General features: G+C 43.2%; 1 protein-coding gene across 1 annotated transcript in view; it reads right to left on the bottom strand.

Annotated features, from left to right (window-relative positions):
• ADAMTS17 (ADAM metallopeptidase with thrombospondin type 1 motif 17) overlaps positions 1-19,353 on the bottom strand; it is a 155,979-nt gene that overhangs the window by 21,408 nt on the left and 115,218 nt on the right. Inside the window, 5 exon segments of the mRNA XM_079318073.1 lie at positions 2,029-2,033; positions 2,036-2,117; positions 2,120-2,234; positions 13,577-13,707; positions 15,568-15,729. Of these exon segments, the coding sequence (XP_079174199.1) occupies positions 2,029-2,033; positions 2,036-2,117; positions 2,120-2,234; positions 13,577-13,707; positions 15,568-15,729 (495 nt within the window).

Genomic DNA, 19,353 nt, shown 5'->3' with positions numbered 1-19,353 from the left:
CTCAAGATCATTAAGTCTTATTTTATTAACAAAATACTTTGTCAGATCCCATGAGGCTTTGCAAAGGAGCAACTTTGCAGTTAAGACACAACTCCTTTATCTGAAGGAAATCCATATTTTTTTCTACTCTAGCTCTCTAGCAGTAGAAACATTCACCTTCTTCTGACAGTCTCTATTTTTATCATTAAAAATGGGTTGAGCAGTACTTTGTCCAAAACAATCTCAAGTGTTTGGCAATACAACGGGAATTTAATTTTTTCCACAATGAAGATTGCATTGGAATTTGCTGTGAAAACACACATTTTTGACCAGGGACCAGACATCAGTGCGGTCAACTGTTGTATAAGCAAGAAGTTAAAAAAATAGATCAGAAAATTTATTTATAAAATCATACAATTAGAGTGATATTTATTTCTCAACATTAGATTAACATGCTAAGGGATAAAGTGATTACCACTGAAGAAAGTCCTAGGTGTGAGAAGGGTGCACACTGGCAGAGCATCAAACGTGTCCTGGAGTCAACTGTGCTTCATAACAGTAGAAATGGGCCAGAATAACAAATTTAAAATTGCAAGTGCACAGTTACAGACACAACAAAAGTAAATACATGTATCAAATGAGAAGTAAACCAGTGATTGAAGAAATTATCTAAAAATGCTGTGTATTTGCAAAGGAGTTACATGGTCATGGACATGGAAGATTTCCACTGATCTGTTACTTGACTTACTCTATTCCATGACAGGGAGACAGAAATACCTGGGATTCTTAACAAAAAACTCAAGTAAAAAATCCACATGTAAACCAGGTAGGAATTGCACCCTAATCTCAGCTATAAACAGTTCAGCTGGTTTAGCTATAAGAAATAAAGAGGGCATCATCTGAAAGGGGAACGTCTACAACACACAAAAGATCTATCAGACAACTCACTAAAACCTTGGTGTGTTTCTGCACATCTTTTGTAATGAAAGAGCTCAGAAAGAACACGAAATCTCATGCACCAGTGAATGGATCCAACACCCCACTGAAAGGGAACACTGCTCTGACTTAAACATCACCTTTCTTGCCAAACTAAGATTTCCTGTCCAGGAGGTGCACAATGAAATCCCATTGTGTTTGTGAGGAGACACTGTTCCTCAGGACCCCTTCTATCCTGAGCTTCTGTAACTTTTAAGCACATTTCTAACAATAATATTTAGCAAAAGCTCTTTGAGAATGTTTTAAACAGGAGCTCCCTGTTCCAAACAGAGGTGAATAATGAGGAATCCTTCCCACAGGAAGGGCTGTTGCTGGGACAGCCAGGCTGGGAATGAGGCTGGCAGAGCTGCAACCCTGCACTCAGAGTGAACAGAGCTCATCACTCAGGGGAGCCCAGCAAATACAATAACCAAAGTGAACTTGGGCATCCTGTAAGGACTGCTACTCCCAGGGTGCAGACAGAGTTGCCCTGCACTTGCTGAGTTCTGGTCATGAACTGCAGGCACACTCCCAGATCACTCTGCTGCTAAACAAAACACAAGGTAACTCTCTAGATCTCCCATGCCTTCGTAACACCTGGGAGAAATTTCTTAACTCTGCAACTAGTCTGAGATGCACCTTTTATACAAAACATAACCAGCTTTTTTCTTGTTCCTGGAATTGCACGAAAGAAGGCTGGATAAGGCCCAAAGACTGTGCATTCTCTGTAACATGCAGAATGCCTGATAAGCCTGGTATTCATACCACATTTAAATTGGAGCCAAAAGCCCTGGGTTACTGCACTTCTGGCCTGAGGTTAGTGAAATGTTTTTCCTTCCTGGTCAGAGGTTTTCAGATGGAAAGATACAGTCACTAAAGCATTATCTAAACCCGCCTTACTAACTCACTTGGTCTATAAACCAAATCTCAGCTCCTCACTGCTCATCTCAATAGATGCGAGTCCTGGCCCAGCAGTCCAGTGCTGTGAGGAAGCTGACCATGAGAACCATGGATTAAGGCCAGTGTATCTGGAGCATTGAGCAGTCTGGTTCCCTTCTGGAGTGAAGTTCCTACTTTGACCACTCTGATGCTTCCCAGATGGAGAGGCAGTCCCGTCCCTCACAGCTCTGCACCGTGGCTGGCTTGCTGCCCAGGCAGTAAGAGATTCCCTGGTGTTGACGTAGGTGCCGTTCTGCAGCTGGTAAACACAGGTGACCTCCCGGTGCTGCACACCCTTCTCACAAGTGGCAGAGCAGGGACTCCAGTGCCAGTTCACCCACCTGGGAAGGAGCCAGAGATAAACTTGTAGCAAAAATGTTGGAATCAAACACTATGCTTCACTTAAAACCAGTGAGAAATGGGCAGCTCTTCCTGGATTTGTGGGTGCTTTGATGGTACCATGCTGTCATCACCCTGAGCTCCCTGGTCCCCTCTGGGAGCTCAAGTGTGTAAGCAGTGTCAGCACGCAAATAAATGTTCCCTCCTGATTCCACACCAGGCAAAACCCCAAACTCTGCATCACTCCCTTCAACCCCACTCTCTGCAGTGGGGGCTGTTTTTCCCCCCAGATAAAGACAGACTTTTCTGCAGACCATTCTGCCAGACCACTCCTTGCAAGGGGAAGCAGGCATCCTCCCCTCTCTGTCTGCCAGCTCCACTGACTCCAGCAAGTGCTGGAGCACCACAGCAGGGCTACAAGGCAATGAATAAAGTGTCTAAGAAGGATCTGAAGGAGGAGGGATGGAGTAAAGAATATTTTTTTCTAAAAGGAAAGCAGCATCGATCTTTAGCTTCCTGCAATCTGTCAGTGAGGAGCATGTGCTCTGTAATTACAGCATTCCTGGATGGAGAGAGGGACTGGAGCAATAACTGTGCAGGCACTGAGCACCAGAAGGCTCTCATGCCTTTCTCACCAGGCAGCTGACCTTCCAGCCTGTTATTCAGGACTGTCATCCAAATTAGCATCCTTACACCATGAATCTTTTACCTGTCACCCAATCCTGGGCTGTCTATCAAGGTTAGTGGCCCAAACAAGACTTCTCAAAAATAGGTCTGCTGAGAAACACCATTCTGCTGGAGGCTCCTGTAATCTAGGTAAAGCAATTAATTCACCACATTTCTTTTGAAGCTGTTGTGTGTTACTTCTTTGAAATGAATTAAACAACTGTTTCCTATTTCCCCATTCCAGAAGGGAGAAAATCAGTTCAGCACCATTTGGAGAAACATCTTCACCTGCTGCAATTGTCATGAATGAATTTGTAAATGGCATGACTAGTGTGACAGCACTGATGACTGTGCTGACAGTGAAGGCAGAAGCCATTTGGTTTGAGAAGGACTGGGCAGACTGGCCACCTGTCTTTTGTGGAACAGGGCCCTGCTCAAATGTTCCTGTGCATTAAAGCAGTTGACTGACAATCTGTGAATTTCTGTTGGCTAAAAGCTGGCAAAACACCAACCTGTTTCTCCAGACTGCAGTTTTGGTGCATCTCTGTGGCCCAGGGCTTGGTATTTCTTTATGGAATGGGAAAGTGTCAGCTGGGAAATTGAATACTAGGGCTGAAACTGACAAAAATAGCCCTGAAGTGCAGAAATCAGTGCTCATGAAAATTAATAGCCAGGCCCCCTTGGTATCAGCTGGGCTCTGCCCTGTTGGAACACACATGAGGAATTCTGCACCTGGGGATAGGAACCTCTTGACAAAGGCTGGAGGGGACAAAATGACTGTGCTTGATGAGCTGAATGTGAGTCACAAGGCTGGAATAGAGCTCTGTCCAGGCTCTACTCAGCTAATACTCACTTCAGCACTGTGCTCTCTCTGTGACCTACAGCTACTGGCAAAAGAAAAAGGGAAAGGGGCTGAAAGCAAAGGAGAAAGATAAAAATACATTCTTGGCAGAGGCTGTCTCTGAACTTGCATTTAGGATGGGCAGCACTCAGCATGCCAATTATTTCCAAGATGCCTTAAGAAGAAAGGTTATGGCTTTCCTTTTAGGAAGGAAAATTAATTTCTAATTTTTTATTTGTTGCTCTTGTGGAGGGGTTTCTACCCTTTTTTGCTGGTCTCTAGTCAGTACCAGCATAGACATAACAGAGTGTAACTAGAAAATCAGCACAGAGAAAACAAGTGTTATCATTATCATGAGAAGAGTGATTGCACAGGGAACGGGCTAAAACCCAGGGTACCAATACAAAGATGTGTTTGTGGTGAAAACAATCTCCAGCTTTTTCCCTGGAGAGGTCAGCTTCAGCCACCATCCACTACATCCACTCCTGATCCCATCCCCATGGTTACAAATCAGGTGGGGCAACGCTGTAGGGGATCTCTGAAACTTCACAGCTCACTCTGCCATAGCAAGACAGGCAAAATACTTAGAAATGAAAGATTATTTTTAAATTATGGTTTTTCTTTCATATCCAGTAGACTCCTTCACAAGTAGCTGAAAATACTGTTTTAGTGCCTGTAAAACAGGAACACTGCAACTATATTTTAACAATGTTCACAACCTATGTGGAAAGACAATGGAATTAACAGATAAAGTGATTAAAGATGAAAATTCCTGCCAGTTTTAAATTTTTTGAAGGAATCTGCAGCAAGATATTAGCAGAATTACTATCTGCAATTAATATACACACAGGGGAGAAAAATGTGATGTGCAAATAGTATCACATTATGATAATTATTAAATTGCACCACAGGTAGATGTTGTCTCTACACTGTCATTACACACCTGATGTGTTTAACAAGACCTACTTAGAGGTGATTTTTAAAAAAAAGGTATTTTTCTTATGACAGTGTCAAAAATAACTCCAGTGTTCTAACTCCAAACCCCAGCTGGCCCTGTATTATTAACTAAGCCAATTAACTGCTGTACCTAAGCCCTGTGTATATCATATAAAGCATCTGGCTTCCAGTTACACTTAAAGCCTGTAACTGATCCTAGGATTGCTTGACACCAGAGTTGTTTTCAGTTTGGTCTTTCCCTCCTAGGTTATACCTATTTGTGTGGGACCATGGAGTGCTCCAGCTGGGGTCCCAGGAGAGCCTCTCATTTTGCCAACAACTCTGATTTACGTGACAAACACACTCATCTTCTCACAACCACAGGGATGGCTTCATCCCTGGTATTATTTTTTGTAATCTTACCTCTACAAAAGATTCAAGAGCTAAGTGATCCCTGCTGGTGGTTAGATTCAGGAAGAAAGTGATGAGCTTTTAGGCAGACATTTTACCTCAGTCAGTGGCTGTCTTCCTAGCTAAAATATGCCCGAAGGTGTGATTTTCAAAAGCTTCAAAAGCTGGGATGGGCCACATGCAATCTGAGAGGGCTGCTCTGAATCTTTGTCTTCTGAGTCTTCCTCAACCTCTGACCTCTCAGTATCTCTTCTGAGGAATTGGGAGTTCTTCTAATCTGCTTTGGCAACATTCATCTGGCAGGCCCCTGGAGCAAACTTGAAATATCTTTTGGAGATTCAGTTCATCATTTGATCTTTCTATGGGGATTAGTTATTAACCTTGAAATCTACTCTACCTACTTGCCTAAGACTCCACATTTTCTTGGAAAAAAAAAGTGCCTGCAGCACAATGTACATAACCCAGGGGAGATGAATGTCTGCAAATGAGGCTTACAGCTAAAGATTTGGGGAAAAAAAGTTAGGAATAAAATGATCAGGCTGAAGGATGGGGGTGAGGGAGTGCAATCAAAAGACATGAGGTCACTTTCAGAGATTTGCAGCCTCTTACAACATAAAGCCATTACATCTTCTGGGGTAAATACTGCAGCCCATTAAATTTCCTCTGGTTTTTTATGTCCTGAACCCTGCAGAAGAACGGTGTGTTCTCTTCCACTAACTGCACATCCATGCCGTGTTCACACATCCCCTCACTACCTACAGGGTACTTTTGTTGCTTTTCCAATGCTACAGTGACATTTATTTCCCTGCTTTCACAGTAATAGCTTGGATATGACCAAAGACATGTTTGCAATAACAAATTTTTTTGTTATTAAATCTGTTTTTTAAAGCTGGCTCTTACCTACAACCTTTAGAGCCTGTACTGCTGAGTAAAGCATCAGAGGAAACTTCCTACAAAACATGCCTGAAAAAGTCCTGTGACAGACTATTGAAAGCCCTGTAATCTGAGGGGTCTATTTCTAATAGATTTTATTGAAAACCTTCTGGTTCAATGCACAGGTGAGGATAACTCCATCCCCAGTTAGCAATGGTTGTCTTTAGCACTAGCTGGTGATGCAAAACCATGTTGAAGTCACTCTCAGTTTTCTGAGGCACCTGGATGTAACTGTGGCTCTATTGATTTAGGCAAAAGTCAGACCACACTTTCAGTAGGGCCAGGCTTTTACATTGGAGAGTTTTAGCAAGGAGAATTGGAAAATTTCTGAGAATCAGTCATGTGGAACTGACAGACTTTGCTTACAGCTGTCAGACCAAGCTCATGCTTGACTATGTAGAAGAAAAGTCTCTTTACAAATGGAATTGTGTTTTCCATGAAACACACACATACACAGTCTGTCCTCATTGGACTGTCCTCTCCCCACACACTCCTGAAGCTCTTCACCACCTCTCTGCTGCAATGGGCTCAAAACATCAGGTGAATCTCATTTTTGGAAACAGTTTGCCACACCCTGTGACTAGAAGGTTTTGGGTTTTTTTTTTTGAGAGAAGTACAAGGAATCTAGTAGAATAATACAGCTGCTGATGTTGAAAGTAGGACTCCAAGACTAACATTCCTGTCTGATTGCCTTTATAAACAGTGCTCAGTAATTTTCCAGTACAGTAGTCATTCTGCTGACAGACTTGCCAACTTTCACTCACAGGTTTCTTTTTTTAGTGATTATCATTTTGACAGCTTTTTATTTTTTCCCCACCAATAAGATCAACCATGAACAATGTTTTATAATTTACATACACCCTGGGAAGTTCTTCTTTTTTTAAAAGGAAGCCATTGTACTCCTCTCCTCCTCCCCCAGATGAGCAGATCTCTCTGTTTTGGAGGACTCAGTGTGAGGACCTGGTGTCCTGCTGGCTGGCACCAAGGGACAGAATTCAGCACTCTCAGAGCTCCTCTGCAGTGAGTTTCCCCTATCTACCTCCACTGCAGGTGTAGCTTTAATGGGGTAACTGGTTTCCAGCTCCATTCCCTGCCTTTGCAGGAAGGCAGAGCCTTCTTCTCAGCTCCTACCACTGTGATATTAGCAGGCAGCAGCAGGAGAGGTGGATTTCACAATTAAATATTTTGCTAGATTATCCTGCTAATCCTTTTCTGTGAGTTAGAACTGCACTTGGCCTGAAGACTTCAAACAAAGTAGCACAGATCATGTAACATTTTAAAACAAGGCAATGGTCAACCACAAGGTTGGTGAGTCATATTGCACTGGAAGAATGTGAAGGAAGCCAGCCTGGTGTTTACAACAAGCTAAGGCTGTCTCATGACTACATGTGAAAATTAATGTCAATTAACTCCTACTCTAGTAAGTCATCTAGGATTGTTTGATGTAATGCATTTAGCAGTAGCCAACAAGCACTTTCATTCTACACTGTCTGTTCCCCACCTTCTCTGCCAGAATTGCTCCACTGAGTCGAGTTGCTGGCTGGAAGATACAAGCAAATTGTCTTTCAGTGGCTAATAAACCACTGATTGGTACTTAATGACCTGCCTACACCTGGAGCACAGGAGTTTTTGTCTCCTTTTGGTGGATGGAATCACCATCAACTCATCTGGGCCCCAGATGTGCCCACAGCAGACATCAGCCACACCTCACAAAGGTGCCCAGGAGTGGCTCAGGTTTTCTGGTCTGCAGAATTTTGGCTTTTGCTGCTGCAAGGCCCAGGGGAGCCCTGCTGCAGGCAGTGTCCCTGAGCTGCCACCAGAGCGCAGCATTCCCTGCTCCAGCTGGTCCGCACAGTCCTGGCAAATTCATTAAGCTCAAGCTGATTCTGGAGATCCCAACTCCAGCTTTGGGAAGTACTTCAAAATGAGCTCTTACGTGGTGCCTCCTTGGATCAGAGGGTGCTAACATTACTATTGATGCCAGATTTCCAGGCTAAAATGAAACCCTCCCCATGGCTGTTCCTTCTTTTCTTTTTTTTTTTTTTTCATGCAACCAAGTCCAACACACATCAAAGATGTTTCTCAGCACAAGGTACAGACAAGGCTTTCGACCTGCTGGCATTGAACCTTATGGATGATAAACATTTGTAGAGGTTCCAGAAGAGCCTGATTGCATTAATTAAAGGACTGACCCATGTGGAGCCATTAAATGCCCAGCTCAGCACCTTCAGTTAATGGACGCTCACAGCCCTCCAGTTTAATGCAATTTCTATACAGACCTGTGAGGAATTTGCTGACATTCTCAGAGTTTTCTATCATATTTTTTCCCCCAAATTCTACTATTTGCAAGCACCACCTTACAATAAATCTGAAATTGTTTTGCTCCCCATCTACCTGTGATGAGAACACACATAAATGAGGTGCAAACAGCCCAGAATCAGGGAGACAGACTGATTTCTGTATCCCTGGGCTAGTAAACAGAGCACTGTCATAGGGATATGGTGGATCTAGAGGGCAGGGTGGACTCTCAGTCAGCACATGGATACACACCCTGAGCCTAAATCAGACCAGGAATCAAAGCAATGGGCACTACCAACCATCACACACTGAGGCACCATTATTTTGGCACTCCCCAGCCTTTGGACAGGTTTTTTAGGTGCTGAGCCAACTGGGGCCTTGACTTATTCTTACAACTGGCTTAATTTTCCCCCAGTGAGCACTGTTGTGATGTGTGAGCCTTTGGAGAGCCTGGTGCTGATTCCAGCCCATGGATGAAATGAATGGGAAAGGGAAGAAAGAAGGAAAAAAAGAAAAAGAAAAAGAAAGAAAGAAAGAAAGAAAGAAAGAAAGAAAGAAGAAAGAAAGAAAGAAAGAAAAAGAAAGAAAGAAAAAAAAAAAAGAAAGAAAGAAAGAAAGAAAGAAAGAAAAAGAAAGAAAAAAGAAAAAGAAAAAGAAAGAAAGAAAGAAAGAAAGAAAGAAAGAGAAGGAAATGATCCATGTAACCACAGAGCTGACCTCAGCAGCGTGCCAGCTTTTAGAGCTGATTTGGAGGGCAACAATAATCAAGGACACAGTGGTAAAAGGATGCAAGATAGGCTTCCTCCAGGCAAAACTGGCTGCATTTCTCTGACTAAAATAACTGGTTTTCCAGACAAAGGAAATGTGGTAGATTTAATCTGCTTGGTGAAGAACTCCTTTTGCTGCATGGGAAATGCTTACTGGTGACACCCTTAGAAACATAGATATAACTGTGTAATTCATAGAGAGGTGAGAGCTGGCCTGTCATCCACCTTTAGTGCTGCAAAGGAGTATCAGGTATGAAAGGAATTTAGATCAGTTCCTAGTGGGCTTCCTGGAAGGTCTGTCCTGCATTCATCTAATTTAGTATGCCCATTAATGACCTTGGCACACCAAAAGAAGAAAACTGCTGAAAAATTGGGTAAAACTGCTGACAACACAAGTCAGAAGCAGTGGTCAATGCTCAAAGGATTAGGATGTCATACAGGAAGAAGTGAATAACCTTGAGTACTGCAATAACACAGCTAGGTGGAAATAAACAGCACACAGTGCAAGGCTGACGTGCTCAGGGACCAATCAACACGCATTTCTGGTTAAAGTACAGTTCTACAATGAAACAAATGAGGAGGAAAACATTCTCAAATGACTGTAAGCCACAAATAGATGCAGCCATGAAAAAAGCAATAAGAAGTAAAGTAATGGATTTAACCCAGAAAATTATGGAGGAGGAGATACAATGGTTTGTTGTATCCTGTGGGCAAACAGCCCAAGGCAGAGCAGGGAGGGAAAATACTGTGTAAAAAAAGGAACAGGCTGATGCACAAAAAAAGGGCTTGAACAATGACCATGAGTAACTTGCTGGAAAGAAAATGTTCTGACCCACACAAAGAGCACGGCCAAAGGAGAGCCTTACAGTGAGGGAAGGAGCCTGTGGAAAAGCTTAGCTTATGGAAAGGAGTCTAAGATATGCTGCTGGCAGTAGCAGAAAACTAACCCTTGGGCTCAGGAGATATTTTCAAGTCCTAAACAGTGAAAATAAGGTCTCAGGATCTCCTGTGGTTTTCTGTAGACGTAGTCAGGGATTTCTGGCATTTATGCTGCTGTTCAGCATCCACGTAAGAACACCAAATTCATTCAGCAGGCTCCTGAAAGACTCAACCTCTCCTAAAATCTCTTACAGCAAGAGGAGAAAAATTACCAGCGTTTGCACAGAGTCCATACCGGTCCAACAGGTTGGGGAATTTCATGTGGTTTCTGGTGCTTTCCTGTGTTGGAGGGGAGCAGTTTGATAGCCCACAGACCCAGCCATGCAGTAGAAGTGTGGGCCAGTGGCTGAGCTGTGTTTTCAGTGAAAACAAGCTGATGTGATCTGTGATTTGTGAGGCTGGGTGCCAGACCCCAGGGCTGGCTCTGCCGCTGTATTTGGGTTGGTGCTCGGCGTGCTGGAAGCGACCCATACGCGCCGCATGCAGGGAATCCAGATTCCATCTGGTACAGCAGGGTTTTGTAAAAATATCTAAAGAGCTAGGCAAAGGATTAGAATAAAGAGGTGCTAATAGGGTGCAGTTGGGACAGGAAAGGAAGCTGTAAGAATTTAATGGAAAAAGAGGTCAAAGAACATAACAATAAAATAGGAAGAAAAAGAGGCATTTTTTAAAAGGTGAGAAGAGTAACAATAATAAAGAATGAAAGATTCTTTTATTTTTGCCAGTTTCAACAAAACCCTTAAGAAAATTCTCTCTCTGACGTTTTAATTTTAAAACATGTCAGTGTATCCAATCAAGTTTTAAATCCTGCTTGTTTTTCTCAGATGCTGGGTTGCCGTGGAGAATTCCAATCTTCTCCTTGGCCTCATGAAAGCTACTGTCCCCTGCCCTACATTATGTGGCTCTCCTGAGAGGTGGCTGAAGTTCAAAGGGAATATAATTTACAAAGCACTTTGGGATCGGCTGGAAGAAAGACACTGTTATTAATAACATACCCCTTTTTCCTCTTGATCACTTTATAAATGTGGGTAACTATTTTTTTTATTTTATTACAATCTCAACAGCAACAGCCTCCTCCTCCACTTAAACAATATGATCTCACCCCATCTGAAAGAGTTTGCAACCTAGCTTATACATGGATTGGGAGAGGAAACAAAGGGACAGTGTGGGATTAGAATTAAAGTCACCACAGCCCCATCCAAAAGTGAACCAGAGACCGAGTGTCCTCTGACCCAGTCCTGTGCTGGCCAAAAGACCCCCTCTCTAGAGATAAATACTCTGAAAGGTGATTCTCCTAAATTTTGAGTGAAGTGCCAAATGCAATTCAAATGCACAAACAGAGCAGGTTTACTAGAGGAATGGAGGGCAATGTTCCTTCTTCTGAACTCAGGTGAAGGCTTAGGTCTGAGTGGAAACGGGAAATGGACTTATTGTAACCAGATGCTACAATACTTTACCTTGAAACCCTAAAACAAATTCAGGGCTCATAAAAAAAGCATTGACATGGTGAAAGAGAATGGTTTCTTTAAGATTGGTCTTGTCAGAGAAATATGCTAAGCATGCATTCTAATGTCTGGGTGGGCAAACGCAAGTGGAAATTTAAATTCTACAGAGCTACAGAGAATGTGCTTCTGAAAATGTTCCATTAAAAGCATGTTAAGTTGAAAGTGTAGTCTACACGGAGGGTGAGGGACCTGTGGTCTATCAGATCATCAGCAAGGATTCTGTGACCTTTCCAGGTTCTAAGCACATTCAGTGTTCTGCTGTCATTGCTCTGAAAAAAAAAGGGCCAATGACAGCATCCCTGTGCCAGAGCTCACTGCAGCTGGGCAGAGCTGTGCTCAGCTGTGCCTATAAACTGCCTGGTGACTCCACACAGAAGAGAGACCTTGGAATAACGCTAAGGGCTGGATTCCATTCCCCAAAGGAACACAGGCTGGGTACAGGACAGATTAATCCCTCCTCAGGAGGTTTTGTGTGATGTAACCTCACCCACATCACTGCCCTGGACAGGCAATGCCATGGTGGGAGGGCACTGAAGACACTTCCCCAGGGGCTCAGGGTCATGGAGACCCCTCAGAGCACACTGTGAGTCTCAGGGCTGTGACAGACCTCATGGCCAGCATCTCCCATCCTTGCTCTCAGCTGGTAGAGGCAGAAGTTGCCCACATCTTCCAGAACTTTAAAGTAACTTTTCTTCTCCACCACCTGGAACCCCTCCTATACCTGCCTAGGCTCACACCAGTCTACTCCCAACATCTTCCCAAAATACTTCATGCCAGGCCAGCAACACAAGCAGATGTTCCTTGTTTCTTCTGGAGAGTGACATGACAGAAATCCCAGTCTCACTGGACTTCCTCATGGAAATGACAGTTGTTTCCTTGAAGCCTTTGGGATTTGGCTCTCATTTCACCTGGGGATCTCATTATACCTTTCAGTACTGCAAGTTGTAGAGCCACAATATTGTACAGTAGCAATAACAGTGCAGACAGAAACTAAAACCTGAACCAGCCTTATTGATGGATGACCTGACACTGCATTTCCCTGCTCCAGGGCACCTTAATCAGAGTGCAGATGTAATAGAAGGAAGTGTTGTTTGTTGTTTCTCCCATTGTTTCTGCCAGCAGGATTAGCTTTGTAGGTGCATTTCCCTGGCTTGTCTGATTATCCTAGGTGCAGGAGCCAGCAGGTTGGTTTGAAGATGCTGTTTAGGTATTGTTCAGCTTTATCTGAAATTGATTTTATCACAGAATAATCTGAGTTGGAAGGAACCCACATGAATCACTGAAGTCACCTCTGAAGTGAATGGCCCACACATGGATCAAACCCCTGATCCTAGTGTTATTTTAACTACTATCAAAACTGGAGTTTCTATTCTACAATGTTAAACATCACTGCAGAACAAAAGCAAACTTTTTTGTCAGCAAAGAATCTAAACAAATTAATTTAACTTCTTGCCTTTTGTCATTTTGGCCAGAAATGTATTTTTTAATAAATACAGATCAAATTAATTCAGCTAAAAGTGCTTGCCAAATTAAAAAATATTTTTTATTTTCAGAGATCTCTAATAACTAATGAGGACAAAGCACCCTTACTGAGGAAAGCTTCTAAAATGTGTTTCACCATAATTTAATTTCTTGACTTCAGGGTTTCTGTAGTACTGTTTGACAGTTAATCAGACCTCATTCTGTGCTGATTCAAAAAAAAGAAAGGTTAGATATGCAGTCATTGTACTCTCATCTAACTTTATACTGTAAGTTGTTCTGACTCCCAGGAGGCAACCAAGGGGAAAAGAAAACCATCCCCAAACAATGCATGAAGGCAGCCTGCATGGAATCTGGCCTTGCTGACCACAAATTAAATGGGCTTTGTCTGAGGTAATGAAAATCTGACCTGCTGAACAAAAGGAAATGAATATTACAGCTGCTTACTGTGGCTAACAATGTGTCCCAACACTTGGAGACATTTTCACTGTGTTCACCAGATGGAGGCTTTGGAAAGGGGCAGTTTCTGAAGGAAAAGGATATTGGTTTTAGTGTTTTGAACTCCTTACCGTGACTGGCAGGGGTGTGTGTTACATTTCACCTGGGGCTCGGGGCGGGTCACTCGCTGGCAGTCACTGTCATTCACCAGTGTCATTGTCTTGTTAATGATCCGAGTGCAGGACACGATGGTTTTCCTCTCCCTGAAAGCCAAGTCAAAAAACAGAACAAAACCATGTTTTGTTCAACCAAAACTGAAAAGCTTGGAGTTCCCTGCTCCCTCTACCAGATGTACTCCACCTCTGCACGACATCTTATTCTTCGCTTCTGCATGACCTTTGTACTGGCAGGTTTTGGGTTGTTTTTTTCAGAAAAGCTACAAATCTTTCCCCAATAATCACGCAATTCACTGTTTCACAGGAGCAGCAAATTGGGCTTTCTCCTTCTAGTGTTTAACGTGGAAAGGAGCTTTAAAACAATTTGCTTTCATTTCTGGTTCCTCCTCCACAGGTAGCTGTCCCCTGTCATCACCTTGGCAGATGTGCTGAAGTCACACGACCTCCCACGCCCAATAATGGGACAGATAATGACAGGACAGCTGCTCCTGCTGCTGCCCAGGCAGGAAATCAGGATGAAAATGAGTGACTGAGGTTCAAGAGTCATTGACTGGGTATGTTCGTATTTCAGAGAGAAAATAAACCCACCAAAATAAATGATTTCTCATCTTCTCCAGATATACTGCTTTAAAATCTTTGTGGCAGGAGGCATCTCAGGAGGAGTCAGTATTTCTCACATAAAACTGTGCATCAGGAGTTTTTCATCCAGTGTGGTTTCCAGTTTCATCAGGGTTCAGCTTCCACCAAGTGGCATCAAGAAAGCTGCGCCACAGGGAGCATGACAGTGACCAGATGTGACAAGGAAAGTGCCACTCCTGCACTGTGTGACTTTGCCTTACTGCTTATTATTTTGGTTTCTCAAGGTTTGCTTTCTAACCCTGAGTGTGCATCAGTTTGAGTTTATTCACCATCTGCAGCTGATAATAAAAAAAACTCATGTTCTGTTAATAAAAAATATGCAAACATCTGTATGGAAAGGAAAAAGGCCCTTCTGAGCTTGGATAAATAGCAAAAGCATTGGACAACTAAAATAAAAGACCAATTATTAAGCTGGTGGGAGCCATGCTGGCATACACTGATTAGATTGAAATTGGTAGAAGGCTTGCAACAAAAATCAGAAGAGCTACAAATAAATTTCCTTTTCGCTCATGTTAGGGTTTAATGGCTTAAAAATGATTATTTTAATGCACGAGTAAAATGTCTATTCTAAAATCTGTCTTATTTACAGGAAAAAAATCAGTAATTTCAGTGCACTGAGGGCAGTGAGGCTGCAAATGTGAAGATGAGCTCTTTCCTTCTGTCATGTCACATCATAAATAACTGAGTCTGCTGGTGAAGACAGGCTGCCCAGAATGCTTGGAAACTATCTGTTTTCCTCAGGGAACAACCTATTTCTTCCAGCTCTGAAAATGCAGTGGACAGTATCTGACAAACCAGTCTCAGTTTCACAGCCCCAACTCCCCCCAGGGCTGCAGCAGATCCGTCTGGGCACATCCAGGGATCCTCTGGGCAGGGAGCTTTGCCGTGTGCTCCTGTACTCCCAGCACGGTCTGATGCAAATCTGCAGGAGCTGTGACAGCAGCAGTGCCCCGCTCCATCCCTGCGGAGGGAGGGAGGGAGGGAGGTGCCTCCCCTGAGCGTGCCCGGACACCTGCGGAGATGCTGCTCCAGGAATGTGGTGGGGGTGGAGGCACGGGCTGCACACAGCACCTGGAGCCTCTGCAGCAGCAATCCAGGTGCAGCTCCAGCCTGCGGTGACAGAGCAGTGTCCCTGCCAAAAGGCTGGCTGGAAATTCACTGTGGGGACAGGATCAGAGCTGGGAGAGCTGGTGAGAATGAGCTTTCATTGAATTCATTATGGTGAAGTTCATTTTCATGGCCAATTTCCACCTCTCCTGTGGCTGGAGCCTGCAAACAGCACACAGGGATTCACACCAAGTGTCCCTACCTCCTCCACACTGCACACTGCATCCTTCCCATCCACTGTGTGTCCAGATGTACAAGGAATCCTGTTGCTTTTCTGGCTCACTTCTGTTTTCAGCAGTATAGTTTACAGGGATGGTGTATTCATAATGAATTCCATAATTCTGGTCATGGAATAACAGCACCTGGGTCGGCAGGAAAAGAGAGGCTGTTGCAACACACTGCTCTGAGAGCCAACAGGCTGTGAGATAGCACTGCTGGAAATGCTGGCTCAGGAAAAAATTCCTGAAATATAAATACCTTGTAAAAGGCAACCAAATCTTTATCTAGAAAACTTAAGTTACAATAGTACTGGTAAAACAGGGCAACTGCAGGAGCAAGAACTGCTTATGATTTGTGAATGTGTAAAGCAATCACAGGGATGTCTAAACCTGGAACTCAAGGCATAAGTTTCAGCCTCACATGTGATCAGCAGGACACTGGCTACTCAAAGAGAGAGACAACAGGAAGCATTAAATCAGCACTTTTCATATAACAACTATTTTAAAGAGCATCTATAGTCAAAGATCTGAAAGAACAAGGTGATGCTTCTCAGGGCAAAACCAACTACTGCACAAAAAGTCCCTTGTCTCCTGGTGAAAGTGGTACTCAAGGCAAGCATGACTATTCCTGCTGACAAGCTGTAGCAGCAGTGTTTTATGTCTCAGAAACCTGTGGATGACAAGCAAAAGCCATATCATACAGCTGCTGGCAACACATATTTTCATCCCTGCATATTGCTAGAGGAAGGTGAAACCTGCTTCCAACAGCTGGCTACTTCCTATGGAACCACTTATGATGTCTCCAGTGTTATTACTCCAAAATTCTCTGACTATTGACAAAGGAACAGAGAAAAATGTTTATGTTTTCACCATAGGCAGATGAATGTACCGGTCCTGTTTCGACTTACATTTGGACTTCATTTGGCTCTCACTTTCCCTGGCTTGAGTCAGAACTGATTGGAAGATATCCCATGGAGGATGGGGTCCATGGAATCTGAGTTACCACAGTTTTTAACAAATGCCACAGAAGTACTACTGTAATGTTCATGCTGTGGCTTTAAACCTACTTATACTTATTATCCTATGATCTGAGCAGCATTAGACAGGTGAATTGTGCTGGCTTTTGTCACCCACTAAAACAGGAACAATGCCTTATCAAATAAGGTATTTTAAGCAGGGCTCTCGTAAGTGGAGCAAGTAGCTGCCCATTTGAAAAAACACAAATTTGCAAATGCTATTTTCTCCTAACAATAATTATTTCCCCTCCAGATTTGCACAAATCATTCCTACTTAACTAATAATCTCACTAAAGCTGTCAGGGGCTTGTTTAACCAAACAAATGTGCTGAAAGAAGGGGTCCTGGCAGCCTGTACTGTGAACACTGGGGGGGCTCCACAAACTCAGCACCCATGAGCTGCTCTGCACAGGGCAGAACCCTGGGCAGATGAGCTTCTTCCAGAGGATGTGGGGAACAAAGACAGGATTTTGCTTCAGCCACAGAGGGAGCCTCTCTACCAGGACTGAACACCAGGGTTGAAACCAGCTAGCCAATATTACAGTTTCAAAGATGAATGTTGGGTTTTTTAAACACAATACAAACACCAGGCAGTCAGAGGCAGAGAGCTCAAGCCCTGCTCTGGCTTTCTTGAAGTGCAGGAGATATGAACTCCTGTTCTACAGAACTGATCAGACAGCCTTCTGCTCTGGGAGTGTTTGGTTGTCCTCTGTTGTACAAGGAGGACTAGCACAGGCCTACTTATACAAACATCAGTTTCTCCAAGAAATACAGGCACAGCAATGCACTTGGAGAAATGCCTCAAGTATTAAAAACCAGCTCCTAAAAAGAAATCCTTATTATCTCCATATGGGTGCAAGACTAGTGAATCTAAAGGCCCATATGAAACCAATTTCATGCAATTTCGTAGCCATATATAATTGGGGGGGTGTGTGGATGTGTGCATAATTGGTTTCAAATGCAGGTCACAATGGATTGACTGAAGCTTCTGGCTCTTTGTCAGTCCAGTGTATTCCACCACTGTTTGAACAACAGTTTTCTATTTAGAGGGAACTGGTAACCATCCTGCCTTTCTTGTGTTGAAAGAATGGAACACACCACCCTGTATCAAGGAAAAGATTTGTATCTGATTTGAAGCAAAGACTTCATGTGTGCTTTGTTTACCACTGGCAGTGATTTAAAACCACATGTTTTTTAATGGTCTGGTAATTTTTACATTCCTCATTTTTAATCATTTCTGTGAAGGAAGGTGAAGAAGGAACATTTCCTCTGCTTATGTCTGCTGAAAGGGCCTGTCTCTATCTGGACAGGACACTCGTGGAGAAGCTCAAAATCACCCCTTTCCTATGTCAGCTACTTACTCCTTAACAAAGGGGAACTGAGCATTTCTTGTTTTAAAAGCTCTGCTGATGCTGAGGCTCACAAAATGCCAGTAATCAGATTTTACTGCAGTGGACCTCAACCAAGGAATGCCCCAGAAGGTTCCACGAGCTGCCAAAGGAATCCTGTACAGCATCTTCCCAAATGGTACCTGTGCAGCTCCTGTTCTCAAATGAGGGTGGAAGACTTTGGCAGTACAAGATACTTTGACAGAGTCCTGGTTTCAGGAGGAAGGCTCATGTTAAGGCCAAAGTCAAGCAGAAGCTGATGTTTCTGATGGTGAAGAAGGTGCCTGTAATACCTCCTTTGAGTGGGCATACCCTGGACTACAGGAAGGTGCTGGTGTGCCCAACCTTGCACCCCTGACTACTCCAGCTGTAACCTCTTTGAATCCAGCATTACACTGGTCTGTGAGCCTGTAAACTTCACTCATCTGTCTGAGAAGGCAAAGACAAAACCCCTCATGTTCCTGTGCAGCAGATTTTGACACCAAGAAGGTACTGATAAAGTGGAGTTTTACTGTCAGCTTTCTGTGTGAAAAGTTCAGGCATCTTTGGAGCTTTTCAAACTGGGTCAGAAGTATTGCACAATGAAGTATTGCACCAGCAAGCCAAAAAAAATCAGGTGAGAAAAGGGAGAGAATGCTGATTTTAGCAGTGTTTACAGATAGCCTTCAGAGAACAATATGGCAAAAGTCACAAGGAGAAGAAACGGCAGAGAAAAAAAACGGAATAGAATAAAAAAGTTACAGGAAACTATGAAAAAAACTCATACACTTTCTCTGCAAACCCTGGTATAGAACTTGTAAAGCTTCTGCAGACTTTTAAACAGGAACAGATATATGAGACAGGCACTATTACAGCTGTCTCACAGATACAAATGTTAAGGTTACACCAACATTAACAGACTGGCCCACGGGTCACCACGTCACCCACCAGTGCCAGCTCTGGGACCACAGTCCTGCTCTTCTCATTCCTGTGGACTTCTCATTCACGTTCAGCCACAAGGCTGCTCATAAAATAGCATGCTGGGTTAAGAGAAGGTCTATGCTAAACATTAGGAAAAAATATCAAAAAACACCTTAAACTTCATACAAATGAAAAAACAATATAGAGAAAACAAAGAACATTTCTGTGTGTAATTAAGTCATTACTTAGATTCAAATTCACATATATCATCTGTCTATGCTAGATCTGCACATCTTTTGCTAGAGAACAGAGTACTTAAAGACAGAATACATTCTGGCATAAGATGGAAAGACATTTCAGCAAATATGCTTTTATGTGTGTGATCAGGTATGTCCAAGAAATTAGACAGGTCCTTGGGAACCTACATTCTTTAGAATGGACCTGTCTGTGACACATTAAAGGGAT

This window comes from Erithacus rubecula (genome assembly GCF_903797595.1).
Source record: "Erithacus rubecula genome assembly, chromosome: 14".
NCBI classification, from domain to species: domain Eukaryota; kingdom Metazoa; phylum Chordata; class Aves; order Passeriformes; family Muscicapidae; genus Erithacus; species Erithacus rubecula.
This window is presented reverse-complemented; position numbering and strand designations above follow the sequence as displayed.